Source organism: Cicer arietinum, chromosome 3, assembly GCF_000331145.2.
Source record: "Cicer arietinum cultivar CDC Frontier isolate Library 1 chromosome 3, Cicar.CDCFrontier_v2.0, whole genome shotgun sequence".
Classification (NCBI taxonomy): Eukaryota; Viridiplantae; Streptophyta; class Magnoliopsida; order Fabales; family Fabaceae; genus Cicer; species Cicer arietinum.
Window position 1 is genome coordinate 1,532,901 of NC_021162.2, and position 16,773 is coordinate 1,549,673.

Consider the following 16,773-nt stretch of genomic DNA (forward strand, 5'->3'; position numbering starts at 1 on the left):
AAGACCTTGTTTTGTAAAAATTATTTGATAGTTAATAAGCTTCTTGATAATTGATAGCTAGTAGCTAATGGTTGATAGTAGTTAAACTAGTTGAAACATTTGGTAAAATTAGCGTTCAATTAACTTTAAAATGTAAAATGACATCAAAAGATATTTTTAATTAAAAATAAATTTATGTCAATTAATTTTTTAAATGTTTTAAATTTTATTTTTTATTTAATTAAAATATATCAATTTGCTATTTTTTATTTATTTAACCAGATTATTTATTTTAAATTATATATCATAAAAAATTATTTAAGTTACATTATTAAGAATAAAGGTGCCAAAAAAAGTGATAAACTATATGTTCAAAAACTATTTAAAGTAGTTTATCAAAAATACTATAAACTCATAAATAATTGTTACCAAAGATATCTTATTGTTTATAAACTCATTTCTTAATCTTTCCACACTCTAAATATAAGAGTTCTTTGTTTTCCTGCACTGAACCAACCGGTTTCCTTTTTCCTATTAGGCATTTAAATATTTGATTTTATATGAACAAAAGTAGAGCTATATATAGGAAGTAGGAACTTCTAAAATGAGCTTTTTTTAAATAGGTTTGATTATTATGGAATGAATATGAAAAAAAACCAATTATCCATGAATCCAATACTCAATAACCCTATTTGTTATTTTGATTTTCTAAAATATTTTCCTAAGTATCTACAATGTAAGATTTGTGATTAGAAATATATATATATGAAATAGTTTTATATGGACAATGCATGAAGAAGAAAAAAATCTTTCAAATCACTCAAAGTAACCCTATTGTTTATATATATGTACACACACCAATATAAAAGTTGATCTTTGAAGGAGTTGAGGTGAGGTTGCAATAGAGATGATACAAATATGTATAACAGCTATGCTCCTTGTTGGAATAATGAATTTGCAAGCACTCTAAAATTCAAGTTAATATTTAAATAAATGGAGTGAAAAATATATGAAAATGAATTGTTTACTTTTTTTCATTTATAGAATAGATTAGATTAAATCCTAAAGGATTCGACGAAGTAATTTCAATATTCTCGCCTTAGCTATTTATAATTAATATGACCGATACAAATAGTAAAAGAAAAGGTTGTTGAGACTAAATAAGGAGGATTCTACCATGCACCCCCACACTTAAACTTGTCACCTTTAATCAACTGAAAATAAAACTGTCATTCGAAATCAAAAGTAAGTGGCACTCGAAAATTTCAAAGTTCCGAAACATGAAATTTTTATAATATTCGAAAGTTTCGAAATGACAATTTTTAGAATTTTTGAAACTTTTGAACAATTTGAAACTTTCGAAATAGGAAAATTTCAAAACTTTCCAAATTTTTTAAATGTAATTTTTATTTCGAAAATTTGAAATTTGAAAGTTTCAAAAATTTAAAACTTTTGAAACTATTAACTTTAAAACTTATTATAAATAGTTAAAAAGTCAAAATTATATAATTTTCACAACGATTGAGGAATGACAAATACAACTTTGGGGGTGCAAGATAAAATATTCCTAAATAAGCCTTGTAGGAATGAACTTATCATTGATATATGGGTCCATTGGAATAGGATTTAAGCCCATTCCAAAACAAAAATTTATTAATTAAAGGGATTGAAAGGATTTTTTAACTCAATCCTTCTTTGCTTATAAGTCTTTAACTAACTATAAACAAATATACAATACCATTCATGGACTTATATGTACATAAACATTAGTTTTTTTTATATATTTTCTTGTCTATTTTTATAAGACTACTTTTTATTTTTTAATTGTATTAATTTTTTTTTATTAACCTACCCTCCTTAACTATATAACAAAATAATTTAAATTATCAATAAATTTAATATTACTATCAATTTTTTTAATTCTCCTAATTTTTTCAATAAAATATTTGTATATAAAAACGTACGTGGTATTAAGTAACATAAGTCAAAAGTATGAATAAGTCTTTTGGCACTTGAATTATGTGATAAAAAATATGAAAATCTTACTCCCCCCCTTCAATTATACCACAGCTCACATTTTACTCCAAACACTCATTTTACCATTTTATTTAAAAAAGAAAAACGAAAAAACACCCTTTTTTTTCAAAAAAAAAAATGGCACCCAAAAATGTTTATATTAGAAAATTCAAATTTAAGTATTTCAGACAAAAAATTTGATTTAAAAAATCAAAGTTTGAATTGAGTTTTTGAGAATACTTTTGGATTTCAAAAACTCAATATAGACTACAAATGTATTTTTGAAAATTTAAATTTGAGTTTTTTAAAACATAGTTTTGTTCTGAAAATTTTTTAATTGTATTTTTTTTATCAATATTTATATCGTGAAAAAACTAAAATTTTAATTATCTGAAACACACTTTTATGTCAAAAAAATTCTAATTCTAAAATACATTTATGTTCTGCAAAAATGTAAATTTAGTGTTTTAAAATATATTTGTGTTTTGAAAAATTTACACTTGAATTTTTCATAACAAATTTGAAATTTCGTAGGATTAAGAAGACAAAATAATCATGAACAAATTTGAATTTTTGTTGAAATTATGGGGTATAAACATAATAGTGGAGTATGTGATAACCTCGTTGAAGTTTTCCTATACAAATTTTTCTTTTAAAAGAAAACACCTTGAAAAGAAATTTTGAAATATAAATTGGGCCTTAGTTAATAAAGCCCAATATACTGATGAATAAATCTAAAATAAAATATAAAAATGTTATCTCATCAATAAAATAAATATTGAGTGCGTCTGTTTCAAATCTTTTTTATGAAAAAAAAAATTAACTAAAAATTACTTTTTATTGTTTGAATGGTGTTTGTTTCAGATTTTTAAAAAATTATTTTGCTAAAAAATTATTTTTTGGTTAACGATAAAAAACTAAAAATAATAGCTTCTTACACTCGTATCTCAATAGATGAGAGAGAAAGATGTCAAACAATTTAAAAACACGTAACTTAACTCATCAATGGAATTGAGAAAAATTATCTAATTACCCTTACTCTTTTTGAAAAATCTGAAATTGCCTTACATCAATTTTTACTGGGTTTTCTCCTCTTTCTATGCGACTTTGATATAGATTTTTATCAAGTTTTCTTCTCATTTACGATTTCTTCACGCCGTTTTCTATATTGTTTCTATTCATTTTATTTAAATCATTTTACCTTTCTTTATTCATACGTTGATACGAATTTATTTTTGTTTTTGTGAATTTATTTCTTTTTTTTTATGAGTGTTTAAGGTACATTTATAAATTTTGAAATGAGTCTAAGATATTGATTAGAGTAATAAATTTTGAAGTGACCAATTTAAAATATTTCAGTTTTTTACTAAAGACTGACTATGGATAATCAAACTATGACAATATGGTTATTGTAATTTTAGAAAATAAAGAAATTAATGTTTTTAGAAAAATCACGTCCTTAATGATAATTTGTAGTTTAAAAAATCACTTTTATAAAATTGTATACAAAAAAATTAAAAATCATTTTAAAAAAAATCATTTTTCAAAAAAATTATTTTTATGATAATAAACAAACAAAAATAAAAAATTATTTTTAAACAAACCTCTAAAAATATAATCTCTATATTTTTAAATTAAAAATATTTTTATTTAAACTCAAATAAACGCATTTATTTATTAAGTCGGGTGCTCTCCTTTCAAAAAAAACCATAATACAACTTCCAGTAAAATTGGATGGGAATCACTACTAGAAGTGTGGTTTCAATAATAATTGTTGAAATATGTCAAAATATTAGTGTTTTCCACAAATCTTTATTATGTTTTAGTATTAATCATGTAATTAACTTTTAAAAGTTTTAGAGAAAATTATCAACGTTACATGCAAATACGCTTTGTAACTCAATCATCCATAATTGAGACATAGTTGTGTCTGAATATTTTAAATAAATAAAAAATGGGTAACTCAATCATTAGGCCAAACTTTAGTCAACTATAGTTGATCTAATAAAAAATTTGATTCATACTTCACAAAAACATAGATTCAATTATCACTTTCAGCATAAAAAATTTATTGGTAGATAACTTCTAAGTACTTTCGTCAACGATATATGAAATTTAGAGAATGCTCAAACTCTAAAGAACCTTGGGATCTTTTATTTCATTGAGTCATATTGGAAAAAATGACAACTCTATAGCCCATTTTCTTGCCAAAAATCCTTTGGATTGGACAAAGTGATTTGTGTTTTGCCCTCTTGGTCTGGCCCATCTTGTTCTTGACTTTGGTCTTGTTTTTCTTTAAATGAAGTTTTTGTTTTCAAGAAATATCTTCAAAGGAAGACTCATTAATGAACAAATAATAACCCAATTCGTCCATTTTAGATTTAATTGTAATTTTAATTTTTTATTTTTTATTCTCACATAATTAGTTCATTTATTTTAAAAAATTTAGATTTTGCCCCTCTCTCATGTTTTTGAAGTAAAATTTGTTGATATAATATATTTTAAATGATGTGACATATAATTTGATAATGTGGAATGATTAACATCATAATATTGTAAAAGAAATTTCTAAAAACTTTAATTTCAATTTCAAAACTATTAATTATTGTAATTTAATTAATGACATGTAAATAATGAATTCATTTGGTTGATTCTACATCATCAAATTATATACCACATCATTTGAAATAGATCATATTATCATAGAAATTTGAAGGAAGAACCAAAATTAAAACATTTTAAAATGGAAGACCAATTTTGTGAAATAAAAACAGGGATCAAAATTGCAATAAAAAATTCATTTTATTGGCAATGATTTTCCACAGCCACATTTTGATTATAACGCCCCTTAAATCATCTTTTAATTTTTATACCAAAGTAATCATTTGAGTAATTTCTAAAAATCGTCCTGATTCTTATCTCCTTTACGAGTCTCTTCTCTCTCACTTCAAAACTCTAACTTATTTACTTTGTGAAAATATTTTGGTTTCTAAAAATTTATGTAACTTTTATTTGTTAATAATAAAAATAAAAATAAAAAGAAAAGACTTTTAAAGTGAACGACAATCTTTATTTTTAAAAACAATATATATGTTAAAATAATTATCTTTAAATGCATTATCTCTAGTTAACATTTCATCTTTGCATTATCACAATAATATTCTTCTTCAAACGTCTTTGATATTTCTATTATTAAGATAAAACGAACACATATATTTTATAAAATAAAATATATTTTCACAAAATATACACATCTTATTTATTTTTTTAAAGTTTTGACTTTCTTAAACAAAATAAATTTGGAGAGGAGGGATTGAGTGGTTTAGATTTATATCTATTAACATTGTTTTCATCATAGACTAAATATACATTTTAAAATTTAATGAATAAACATGACATTGTCTAGACATATTATAGACTAAGGTATTGGCCCTTGATGAACAACCTAGTATATTTTTCATCATTAAGATTGAGGAAGTATTAAAATTCATCACCCATGAAGAACAACTGAAAGGCCATATCTTTTAAAACATAGTTTTCTCAGAGGTCCAACTAAAGACTCAGCATATTCCTACTCCTAAAACAATTGGCTTGCTCCTCGACGGTCCAAAGGTAAGTTGTAGTTATTTTCTTTAACTTGTCTTAAATATAAACAAAAAATCTCCTTAAGTAGGTGACAAGGTTCAATCCGATTTATCATTTCTAGCAAAAAATCTCACTAAATAAAACATATAGTGTAAAAAGTAATGTTAGCAAGGCTCTCAGCACACACTATGTTTTTCCTATAAAAATAAGAGATGTAAAAGTTGCATTTGTTTTATAAAAGATATGCAATTCATCAATCTAATCTCCAACTATTAAAAATGTAGTATTTTTATTATCATAAGAAATGCATCCACAATTTTTCAAAAGTTAATTTTAATTAATGTAACATAAAGTCTATCTTAAGTTGGAAAGGTAATGTTTCTCCATTACCATTCTTTAATCACGATTGTTTCATTCGGAAGGAACCAAAGCATGGGAAGTTCATTCCAAAAAGGCAAAAACTGTCTTAGTCATAAGCATGTACTAAATAATTTCATAACAATTAAATAATACCCAGTTGTTAAGGAAGTGGTTAAGGAATACAAAAAATGAAGATAGAAAATATCACTTTTTAAAATCTTAAATTTCATAACAATTAAGATAGAAAATTTCATAACAATTAAAATCTTAAATTTGCATCTTTCAAAAATTATATTTCTCTTTTTTATTTATTCTCAAGAAAAATTATTACTATTTAATTTTATAAAATCACTTTACTCTTTAAAAATATTAAATGCTCCCTTTTAAAAATAAATGTAAATTATTATATCACCTCACTTTGTTAGTCTTTTCTTTTTCTATCTAATGAGTAAAGATAAAATCCAAAACATTTCCATGCATGATATATCCATGGACCATTGTAACAACTTAAAGCTTTCAATTTCCAAATGTACCTTCTCATCTACATAGTTCCCATGTTTGTAGTTTAGACATCACCACATTCACATTTTCTTAAAATAGAAAGAGAAAAAAAAGAGTTAATTAACCCAAAATGCCCCCCAAAAAAGTTAAAAGGTAATTAAAAAAAGTAAAAAAAAAAAAAAAAAAAAAAACTAAACAAGAAACGGTTCTGATGATCTCTTCACTTGTACAAATGATAGAAAGCCGATTAAGTCAAAACTGAACCGGAACACAAAGCCCCTTAAGCCGTTTATGGAAGCCCCAGCTCAATCTTCCATGAGCCGCCACCACAATCTTTCAATTCAACTCTTCTTTTCTTCACAGGAACCACGTGATGAACACGTGAAACCGGTTCAAACCCAAGAGTCAATTCTAAACCAACATTTTCCTCTCCACTTTCACCGGTTCGGTCCACCCGTTTCAAATCTCTGGTTGACTCCGGTTCATCTCTAAATAAGTTCATCGAAGTCTCAGCCGTTTCAACCGAAGCCATACTTTCATCACTCTCTTTACTCTCTCCATCCACCGCCGCCGCATTTACCGCCTCAGACTGGTGGCTTAGCGATGATTCATGACTCGCGGACCGGTTCATCACTTCTTCAACCGGTTCAACAGAACCGGATTCAATTCCTTTGTTATTGCTACTTTTTTCCTCATTATCAGTTGTTAACTTCGGCTTGGCTAAGTTCGATCGCTTCACACGAGACCGAGTCTTGACTCGCTGCTGAGTTTCGTTCGAAACGGCGGAGTTCTCTTCTTTCGACACGTGGCGTATGTCATACGCCTTGAGAGGTGGACCCCGCCCATTAGCAGCTGCTTCCGAAGTTATTGGCGTAATCGGCGCGCCTTTCAAAACGGCTTCCACAGCGGCTTGACAAAGTTGCCAGCTCCCAGACCATAATAAACCAACTGAACCGTAAATCGGGTTCACTATTCGACCACATGCTTCGTACAACAATGAACGAAAAATCGCTGCAATTAAAAAAATGAAAAATAAAAATCAATAACTTTATTTTCATTTAATTTGTCTACGAAGTTTCGGCTAAGTAATTTACTATTAAAAATAAATTAAATCTGTATTTTTAAAATTTGTGTTTAATTTAGTATAGAGACGCATAGTTCCCATGTTTGTAGTTTAGACATCACCACATTCACATTTTCTTAAAATAGAAAGAGAAAAAAAAGAGTTAATTAACCCAAAATGCCCCCCAAAAAAGTTAAAAGGTAATTAAAAAAAGTAAATAAAAAAAAAAAAAAAAAAACTAAACAAGAAACGGTTCTGATGATCTCTTCACTTGTACAAATGATAGAAAGCCGATTAAGTCAAAACTGAACCGGAACACAAAGCCCCTTAAGCCGTTTATGGAAGCCCCAGCTCAATCTTCCATGAGCCGCCACCACAATCTTTCAATTCAACTCTTCTTTTCTTCACAGGAACCACGTGATGAACACGTGAAACCGGTTCAAACCCAAGAGTCAATTCTAAACCAACATTTTCCTCTCCACTTTCACCGGTTCGGTCCACCCGTTTCAAATCTCTGGTTGACTCCGGTTCATCTCTAAATAAGTTCATCGAAGTCTCAGCCGTTTCAACCGAAGCCATACTTTCATCACTCTCTTTACTCTCTCCATCCACCGCCGCCGCATTTACCGCCTCAGACTGGTGGCTTAGCGATGATTCATGACTCGCGGACCGGTTCATCACTTCTTCAACCGGTTCAACAGAACCGGATTCAATTCCTTTGTTATTGCTACTTTTTTCCTCATTATCAGTTGTTAACTTCGGCTTGGCTAAGTTCGATCGCTTCACACGAGACCGAGTCTTGACTCGCTGCTGAGTTTCGTTCGAAACGGCGGAGTTCTCTTCTTTCGACACGTGGCGTATGTCATACGCCTTGAGAGGTGGACCCCGCCCATTAGCAGCTGCTTCCGAAGTTATTGGCGTAATCGGCGCGCCTTTCAAAACGGCTTCCACAGCGGCTTGACAAAGTTGCCAGCTCCCAGACCATAATAAACCAACTGAACCGTAAATCGGGTTCACTATTCGACCACATGCTTCGTACAACAATGAACGAAAAATCGCTGCAATTAAAAAAATGAAAAATAAAAATCAATAACTTTATTTTCATTTAATTTGTCTACGAAGTTTCGGCTAAGTAATTTACTATTAAAAATAAATTAAATCTGTATTTTTAAAATTTGTGTTTAATTTAGTATAGAGACGTCAAATTTGGTAATTAATTTAATTTTTTTCTTTAATAAAATTTGTCTTGTTTCAAATATTTTGAAATAGTATATGTAAATAAAAATAAAAATAAAATCTCATAAAATCAAGTACGAACCTGGACGAAGATGTTCAGGACCAGCGTTGACAAGGTTCATGAGACCGGCACGGCCGTAGAATTTGGCGAGAAACACGGTAGCATTAGCTTGTGATTCAGGGCTTTTGATCCATTGCAAACAAGGTCTTATGCTACAATTTTCACTACAACCTTTTCTTAGTACACGACAACCGTTACAACTCATACGCATTTTGTTTTATGAATTTTTGAAGACCCAATTGAGAAAATTAGAGATTTAGAGAAGAAAAATGAGATTTTGATGGAGGCGAATATATAGGAGAGAAAATATTGTTCATAGAATTATGGGAAAGAAGGGTATATATTTGTTGTGAGAGAGAGAGAGAGAGAGAGAGAGAGAAAGCCAATGGATTTTCAGGTACTGGGTTGTGGGGAACGCAGTTGTTTCTTAAAAATTGTTTATGTTTTGTTTTATAGTACTTTGTTGTGTTGTTTTGTGTTGCTATAAAAACCATGGTTTTTCCATATTCAGGGAGGTTAGGTTGGAAGAAGTAAACAACCAAATTTATACTAGTATATTATTACTACACAAAAGCATACTCTCGTGAGAAGCGCGTGTGTTCAATTTCCAATCATAGGGACACTTATCCCTCTGTTATTGGGACGTAGCTGACGTGGAATAACGTTCATGTGCCAGCCACATACCCATTACAACAGGAATAGTACCGTGTCATTCAAACTGAGCACGCTGTTCTTGCCTTTGCCATAATTTGGGACAATTATTTACATTTACGCGTTCCAATTCCTCTTGTCTCATATATAAATAAAAATAAATTAATAAAATTGATATATATTAAAAAAATTATTAATTTTTGTTGATTGTTTTTATTTTTTTCATTTATCTTAATAAGTATTTTTTATAAATTATTTATTATTTTATGTTATCAATAAATTTAAACATAAATTTATTCATATGTTTATCAAATATTTTTAAAATCGTTTTTGTTGTTTATCTTTTATTAAAGAGAAATATTAATTATTTTTATTATAATTTTTTTAATAATTATATAATTATTATTATAAATAATTAAGATTTAATTTTATATTAATTGTAAAATTCAGTGTATAATTTTAACAAATATGATATGAAAGTATATTGCATTTCAACTTATCAAATTTCTTTACTAACTACCTTTACAAAGGTATTGCAACAAAAGAAACTTATATTACTATTATAATCAATATAATTAATTATTTTTTTAAAAAATTGTATATAATTCAAATAATATATTTAAAATAAGATAGATAAAGTATAAATAAAATTGGAGGAAGTATAAAAAAGTTAGATACATTTCTTTTTGATATTTTTGGCATGATTATTAAGTTAAAATACATTTTTATGCTTAAAATATATTCAAAAAAAATTATAAATTTAAAAGAATCATTTGTAGTTATAAATATTTTAAATCAAGAACATCAATAAGAGTATATTGAAAAATGTACATAAATTTTATTTATTTTTTGCAACTAAATTAATTATCATGAGATGTAGAAAGTATTTCATTATAGTTAAAATATAACATTAATATAATGAATAAATTATTAATAAAATTCATTTAATGATTGTTTTACGCGTGAGATGAATTAAATGAGTTTTTATCAAACTAATTAAATGTTATTATTGCAAAGTTATAAAAGAGTGATATTTATCTAAATAACTCATTTATGTAAAATAAAAATTTCATAATAAATAAATTTTTTTTGTCTTAAAATTTTTAAATATTAAATAAATTGAATTTTAGAAATTTAGAGTTTAATAATAAAAAGTAAGTAAAGTAAGGTTAAAAATTGTTCCACCAATTATAATTTAACAAACGAATCATCCTCACTGAATCGTATTAACTACTTGACTCAATCTTTTAGTTTTATGATGGATACTCTAACCTATTATTAACTCAAATATAAATAATAAACAATAGATTTAAATATGCAATTAGTATTTGTAAAATATAAAAAAATTGATTTTGGTCTCCGCAAAATTAAAAATTTAGTTTAAGTCTCTGTAATTACAAATTTTTTATTTTAGTCTCTAATACTTAACACAATTAGTTTTTAACTATTGAGATAAATATTAACTTACATTTATTTTATGTATGATTATATATATTTTATCAATTTGTTTAATTACTCATTTTTTAGCACGCAATGTAAAAAATTATAATCAATATATTATAATTGTTATTATTTTATGTAGAAGATATTAGAAAAATATTACATTTAACTAATTTTTTATTAATAAACATTTATTTGTGCATATTTATATTTAATATATTATAATAATTGTTCTTATTTTCATTTTTATTGAAAAAACATGAAAAAAAAATTAATTACTTGATTAAAAATAAATATTTATTTTGTATATAAATTATATGTGTTGACGATTAATTTTGAGAAAAAAATGTAAAAAACAAGAGTATAAAAAAAATTATAGTTATTTTATAATAATTCTCATTATTTTAGTTAATGTTATTAATAAAATATTAATTTTAAGATAATTTTTTGTGACAAAACTTTATCTTATATATAATTTTTATAATAAAAATGAAAATAAAAAACGATAATTTTTTAAAACAATGATATATCATTTATATTTGTAAAACCTATTCTCATTAACTTTTATTTATAAATGAAAGCAAGTATATTAGAAGGAGTAGATTTTTGTAGGTTTTTTGAAATGACCCTCTGGACGGCTATTACTTTAAGGAATCTACCAGGAAGGAGAGAGAAGAGGAAAAGGTGAAAAAGAAAAAATGATGAAAGGAGGGGGTGTTGTCAGAGCTACATGCAAATGGGTACAAAAATTAAGGAAAGAAGAATAAGGCGCGTGGCAGGCACGATCAGGTGACAGAGTGCGGTCGAATCGCCACATATTGTGGAGCAAGGATACAGTGTCTTCACTCAGAAGCGGTTTTAGAATTTACAAATATTAAAAATTGAAATATAATAAATAGAAACAAATGGTAAAAGCTCCTGGTTTTCGGGAATTAGATGGGAAGCGGTTTTGTGACAAAACAGGTAACTGGTTTCTGGTTTTAGATTTGGGACTGTGGGCGAGGTTGCTGAAATTGAAAAAGTGTCAAAGCCAATGGTTTTGTTTTTGGATAGATTATGTGGCGTGTTGATGCTGTATTAGATTTTTTTTTGTTCTAAACAAGTTTTAATCTAATGTTTAAATAAAAATACTTAATTACTTGTCAACAGTATTTTTTATTTTTTATTACATACTATTTTCTTAGTGTCTTTTAATGAGTAATTTTTTTACATTAAACGCGTATTAAAAATAATAAAAAATAAAAAATTTAACATGAGTTAAATAAATTTTTAATTTTTATAAAATTTTATTTTTAATTTCTATTAAAAAATTTCAATGTTTTAGTTTTTAAAATCTTTTTTATTCATTTGTAGTTTTTAATCTTTATTTTGATTTTTTTAAAAAAATTGATACTTTTAGTCCTTAATAAAATCACTATTATTCAATAACATAGTCATTTAATATAGGAGTTTGACCTTTGTAGCTTGTATCCTTGAAGAGAGGGAAAGATATATTTCCTCCGTTAGCTTCTTGTAAAAAGAGATGTACATGCACACACTCTGAAAATCAAGTAAAAATTTGACAAAGTATGAAAGGAATTTAGATTAGAAATATGGTGTACCTTTATGGCACAGAGAGGTCAATTTATATAGGAGTTTTATCTAGGGTTTATGGAACATTCTTGTGAATGTAATTAAGAATAAATAAATGATTGTTGGGGTACCTTCTGATACTGGAAAAAATGTCTATTTGCTTTGTGATAGGTGGTCGTCATCTAGTGGCTATGATTATGACATGATCGCCATCGAGCGGTCTAGATTGAAAGTTCGGGTGATAGATAGACTACCACTTTGGATTCCATTGGGTGAACGACTTGCCCTAAATTCGAGAAGTTTCTGCATCGTCACATACTAGATCAGATTGACCAATATTGATCCTGACTTAAGTGGATGTGAGTCTGGCCAACTTAGACAAAGTTTCGCGTATTTACCAACTTAAATAAGATGTCAGCCCTGGAATTTTCTTCCATTGGAATGTGTTTTATCTCTATTATGTCAAATACATCCATTTTGGCTTTGACTAAAGCCAAGTATTTTTGTAGTTTTGGTATTTGGCTTGGCAATCCCCTTTTGTTTGAGACGCTACCAATTTAAGAATCTTTATTTACTTTGATGTTTTGAGCGCCCATCTCTTTGACTGGGTTGAGTCTTGCCAGGCAGGCCTCCCATTCTGTTAATACATATATGTCTTTCTTTGATGTCGGACTAGCGATTTCGACTATTGCTTGACATTTGTCAGGGATTGCTTTAACTACTCTTTATGTTAGGTAGAAACCTTAGAACTTCTCTACTTTGACTCCAAACATACATTTTTCCTGGTTTAGTCTCATCTTATACTTCCTGACTTCGGTGAAGACTTCTCTTAAATAGGTTACGTGGTTGAATTCTTATTTTGATTTAACTATCATGTCATCAATATACACTTCTATCATTTTTTTTATTTGATTCTCAAAGATTTTGTTCATCATTCTTTGATAGGTTGTGCCCTCATTTTTAAGCCTGAAATGCATAACATTATAGCAATAGTTACTGGAGGTTGTCATGAATGTCGTTTTTTGTTTATCTAGTGGATGCATTGTGATTTGATTGTATCCCAAATATCCCATATACGCCATTTATTATATCTCTTTCTGACAAGTACAGGGTTAGAGATCGAGGTTGTATACTTGGCCTCAATTACAAAATTAGCCTTTACTTGATCATAAACAACTTTTTTGGTGGCTTCAACTTTCTTTGGTGACTATTTGCAGTGACGTTGTGCCTCAAGGTCTATCTCCGACATTTCATCAATAGTCCATGTGAATAAATCTATGTTGTCCATCAAGCAAGTGATGAGGTTATTTTTTACTTGTGGTGTGAGATCGACCCCTATTTTCACAACCCTTCCTAACTCATTTCTTATTTCTACTTCTTCAAAAGATCCTTCTAGCTTTTGTTGCAGTTGTCTCTTTATGACAGAGTCAGCTTCCTCAAATATCGTCTCGTCGTCCATCCTAGCATCAATATTTTTCATTAGCATGTCAACGACATGAATACTTCTTTCTAGTATTACAATCTTGAATTTCAGCTTTGTGACGATCTTGGCGTTCTTTACTGAAGCAAAAAAAAAAAAAAAGTTGTTTAGATGCCTCAAGGTCAGCGTCCACAATTCTTATCTCTTCATTTGAAACATGATATCTTAGTTTCAAATGGACGGTGGATGAGACTACTCCTAGAGTGGACCTCCCTATAATGCAATTGTAGACGGGTTTAAAGTTTATGACTAAAAATTGGGTCTTTAGGGTTTTTGCAGCTTTTCTGTTACCAAATATGATCATCAAGTCCACATATCCCCAAGGGAAGATAGTGGATCCGTTAATCCTTGCAAATTTTCTCCATAATAGAGAAGCAACTTTCTTTCAGTACTTTGTTGAGATCAATATAATCAATGCATATACGCCATTTATTATATCTTTTTCTAACAAGTACAGGGTTAGAGATCGAGGTTGTATACTTGGCCTCAATTACAAAATTAGCCTTTACTAGATCATAAACAACTTTTTTGGTGGCTTCAACTTTCTTTGGTGACTATTTGCAGTGACGCTGTGCCTCAAGGTCTATCTCCGACATTTCATCAATAGTCCATGTGAATAAATCTATGTTGTCCATCAAGCAAGTGATGAGGTTATTTTTTACTTGTGGTGTGAGATCGACCCCTATTTTCACAACCCTTCCTAACTCATTTCTTATTTCTACTTCTTCAAAAGATCCTTCTAGCTTTTGTTGCAGTTGTCTCTTTATGACAGAGTCAGCTTCCTCAAATATCGTCTCGTCGTCCATCCTAGCATCAATATTTTTCATTAGCATGTCAACGACATGAATACTTCTTTCTAGTATTACAATCTTGAATTTCAGCTTTGTGTCGATCTTGGCGTTCTTTACTGAAGCAAAAAAAAAAAGTTGTTTAGATGCCTCAAGGTCAGCGTCCACAATTCTTATCTCTTCATTTGAAACATGATATCTTAGTTTCAAATGGACAGTGGATGAGACTGCTCCTAGAGTGGACTTCCCTATAATGCAATTGTAGACGGGTTTAAAGTTTATGACTAAAAATTGGGTCTTTAGGGTTTTTGCAGCTTTTCTTTTACCAAATGTGATCATCAAGTCCACATATCCCCAAGGGAAGATAATGGATCCGTTAATCCTTGCAAATTTGCTCCATAATAGAGAAGCAACTTTCTTTGAGTACTTTGTTGAGATCAATATAATCAATGCATATACGCCATTTATTATATCTCTTTCTGACAAGTACAGGGTTAGAGATCGAGGTTGTATACTTGGCCTCAATTACAAAATTAAACTTTACTAGATCATAAATAACTTTTTTGGTGGCTTCAACTTTCTTTGGTGACTATTTGCAGTGACGCTGTGCCTCAAGGTCTATCTCCGACATTTCATCAATAGTCCATGTGAATAAATCTATGTTGTCCATCAAGCAAGTGATGAGGTTATTTTTTACTTGTGGTGTGAGATCGACCCCTATTTTCACAACCCTTCCTAACTCATTTCTTATTTCTACTTCTTCAAAAGATCCTTCTAGCTTTTGTTGCAGTTGTCTCTTTATGACAGAGTCAGCTTCCTCAAATATCGTCTCGTCGTCCATCCTAGCATCAATATTTTTTATTAGCATGTCAACGACATGAATACTTCTTTCTAGTATTACAATCTTGAATTTCAGCTTTGTGTCGATCTTGGCGTTCTTTACTGAAGCAAAAAAAAAAAAAAAGTTGTTTAGATGCCTCAAGGTCAGCGTCCACAATTCTTATCTCTTCATTTGAAACATGATATCTTAGTTTCAAATGGACGGTGGATGAGACTGCTCCTAGAGTGGACCTCCCTATAATGCAATTGTAGACGGGTTTAAAGTTTATGACTAAAAATTGGGTCTTTAGGGTTTTTGCAGCTTTTCTGTTACCAAATGTGATCATCAAGTCCACATATCCCCAAGGGAAGATAGTGGATCCGTTAATCCTTGCAAATTTGCTCCATAATAGAGAAGCAACTTTCTTTCAGTTAAGCCGAGTATCATGCACAAGCTTGAATACATTATATTGCATGAGCTTCCTAGGTCCACAAGAACCCTGTGAATTTTGTGATTCGCCATCAGAAAACTGGAATGATGAGAGGAATCTAATAATTTGTGACCCCATTAAAAAGGTTTATGTCATAGAACGATATCAACGGACATCTCTTTTTCTTCAATTCGACGGGTGTTTTTTCAAAATTGGGGTATCCCCCGAATATGATGTTTACTCCAGCAAAAAGCAATCATTCCCTATAATATTATTTTATCATTTTGGATATAACTAAAGTTTCTACCCAATTGGGATATATCTTGCCATTAATGGTCATGACTTCGAGGATGTTTTCCCATTGGCTATAAGCATTACCCATGACAACTATTGTTATGGGTGTCCCTTTGTCTTCATTTTCTTATGCGATGACCATACCATTACCTCTATTGTCAAGAGTCGCATCGGGCTTGGTGGATGACCTAAGTGATCTCTTCCTCGCTGCCCGTCCCCGACCATACCGTTTTTTTCGTTGGTATATTTCGTTAACTTCCCTTTTTTTATCAAGCTTTCAATAACATCTTTGAGTTGGACATACTCTTTAGTAATGTATTTGTGTCCTTTGTGAAATTTGGAATATTTTATCTTATCTTCCCAAGGTATTTCCTTGATCGACAACATGAATTCGATGTTTTCTTCTTTGAACTCTGCATTGAAGCACTCTTTCAAGATGCTCTCTGTTGTCATAGTAAGTGGGGTGTAACTCTTGTGTCGGGAATGGGACCTCATTT

At 29.1% G+C, this 16,773-nt stretch overlaps 2 protein-coding genes across 2 annotated transcripts; both read right to left on the bottom strand.

The window, feature by feature from the left end:
- Positions 1-6,437: 6,437 nt before the first annotated feature.
- Positions 6,438-7,606, bottom strand: LOC105851536 (LOB domain-containing protein 41-like). The gene is made up of 2 exons (XM_012712546.3): positions 7,594-7,606; positions 6,438-7,452 (listed from the first exon to the last, which is right to left on the bottom strand). The coding sequence occupies exons 1-2, from the start codon at positions 7,604-7,606 to the stop codon at positions 6,731-6,733; spliced, it is 735 nt and encodes a 244-aa protein (XP_012568000.3). The 3' UTR covers positions 6,438-6,730.
- Positions 7,607-7,703: 97 nt separating this feature from the next.
- Positions 7,704-9,319, bottom strand: LOC101511599 (uncharacterized). Its single transcript, XM_012712558.3, has 2 exons — positions 8,823-9,319; positions 7,704-8,562 (listed from the first exon to the last, which is right to left on the bottom strand). Exons 1-2 carry the CDS (start codon positions 9,010-9,012, stop codon positions 7,841-7,843), a joined length of 912 nt encoding a protein of 303 aa, XP_012568012.1. The 5' UTR covers positions 9,013-9,319; the 3' UTR covers positions 7,704-7,840.
- Positions 9,320-16,773: the final 7,454 nt, after the last annotated feature.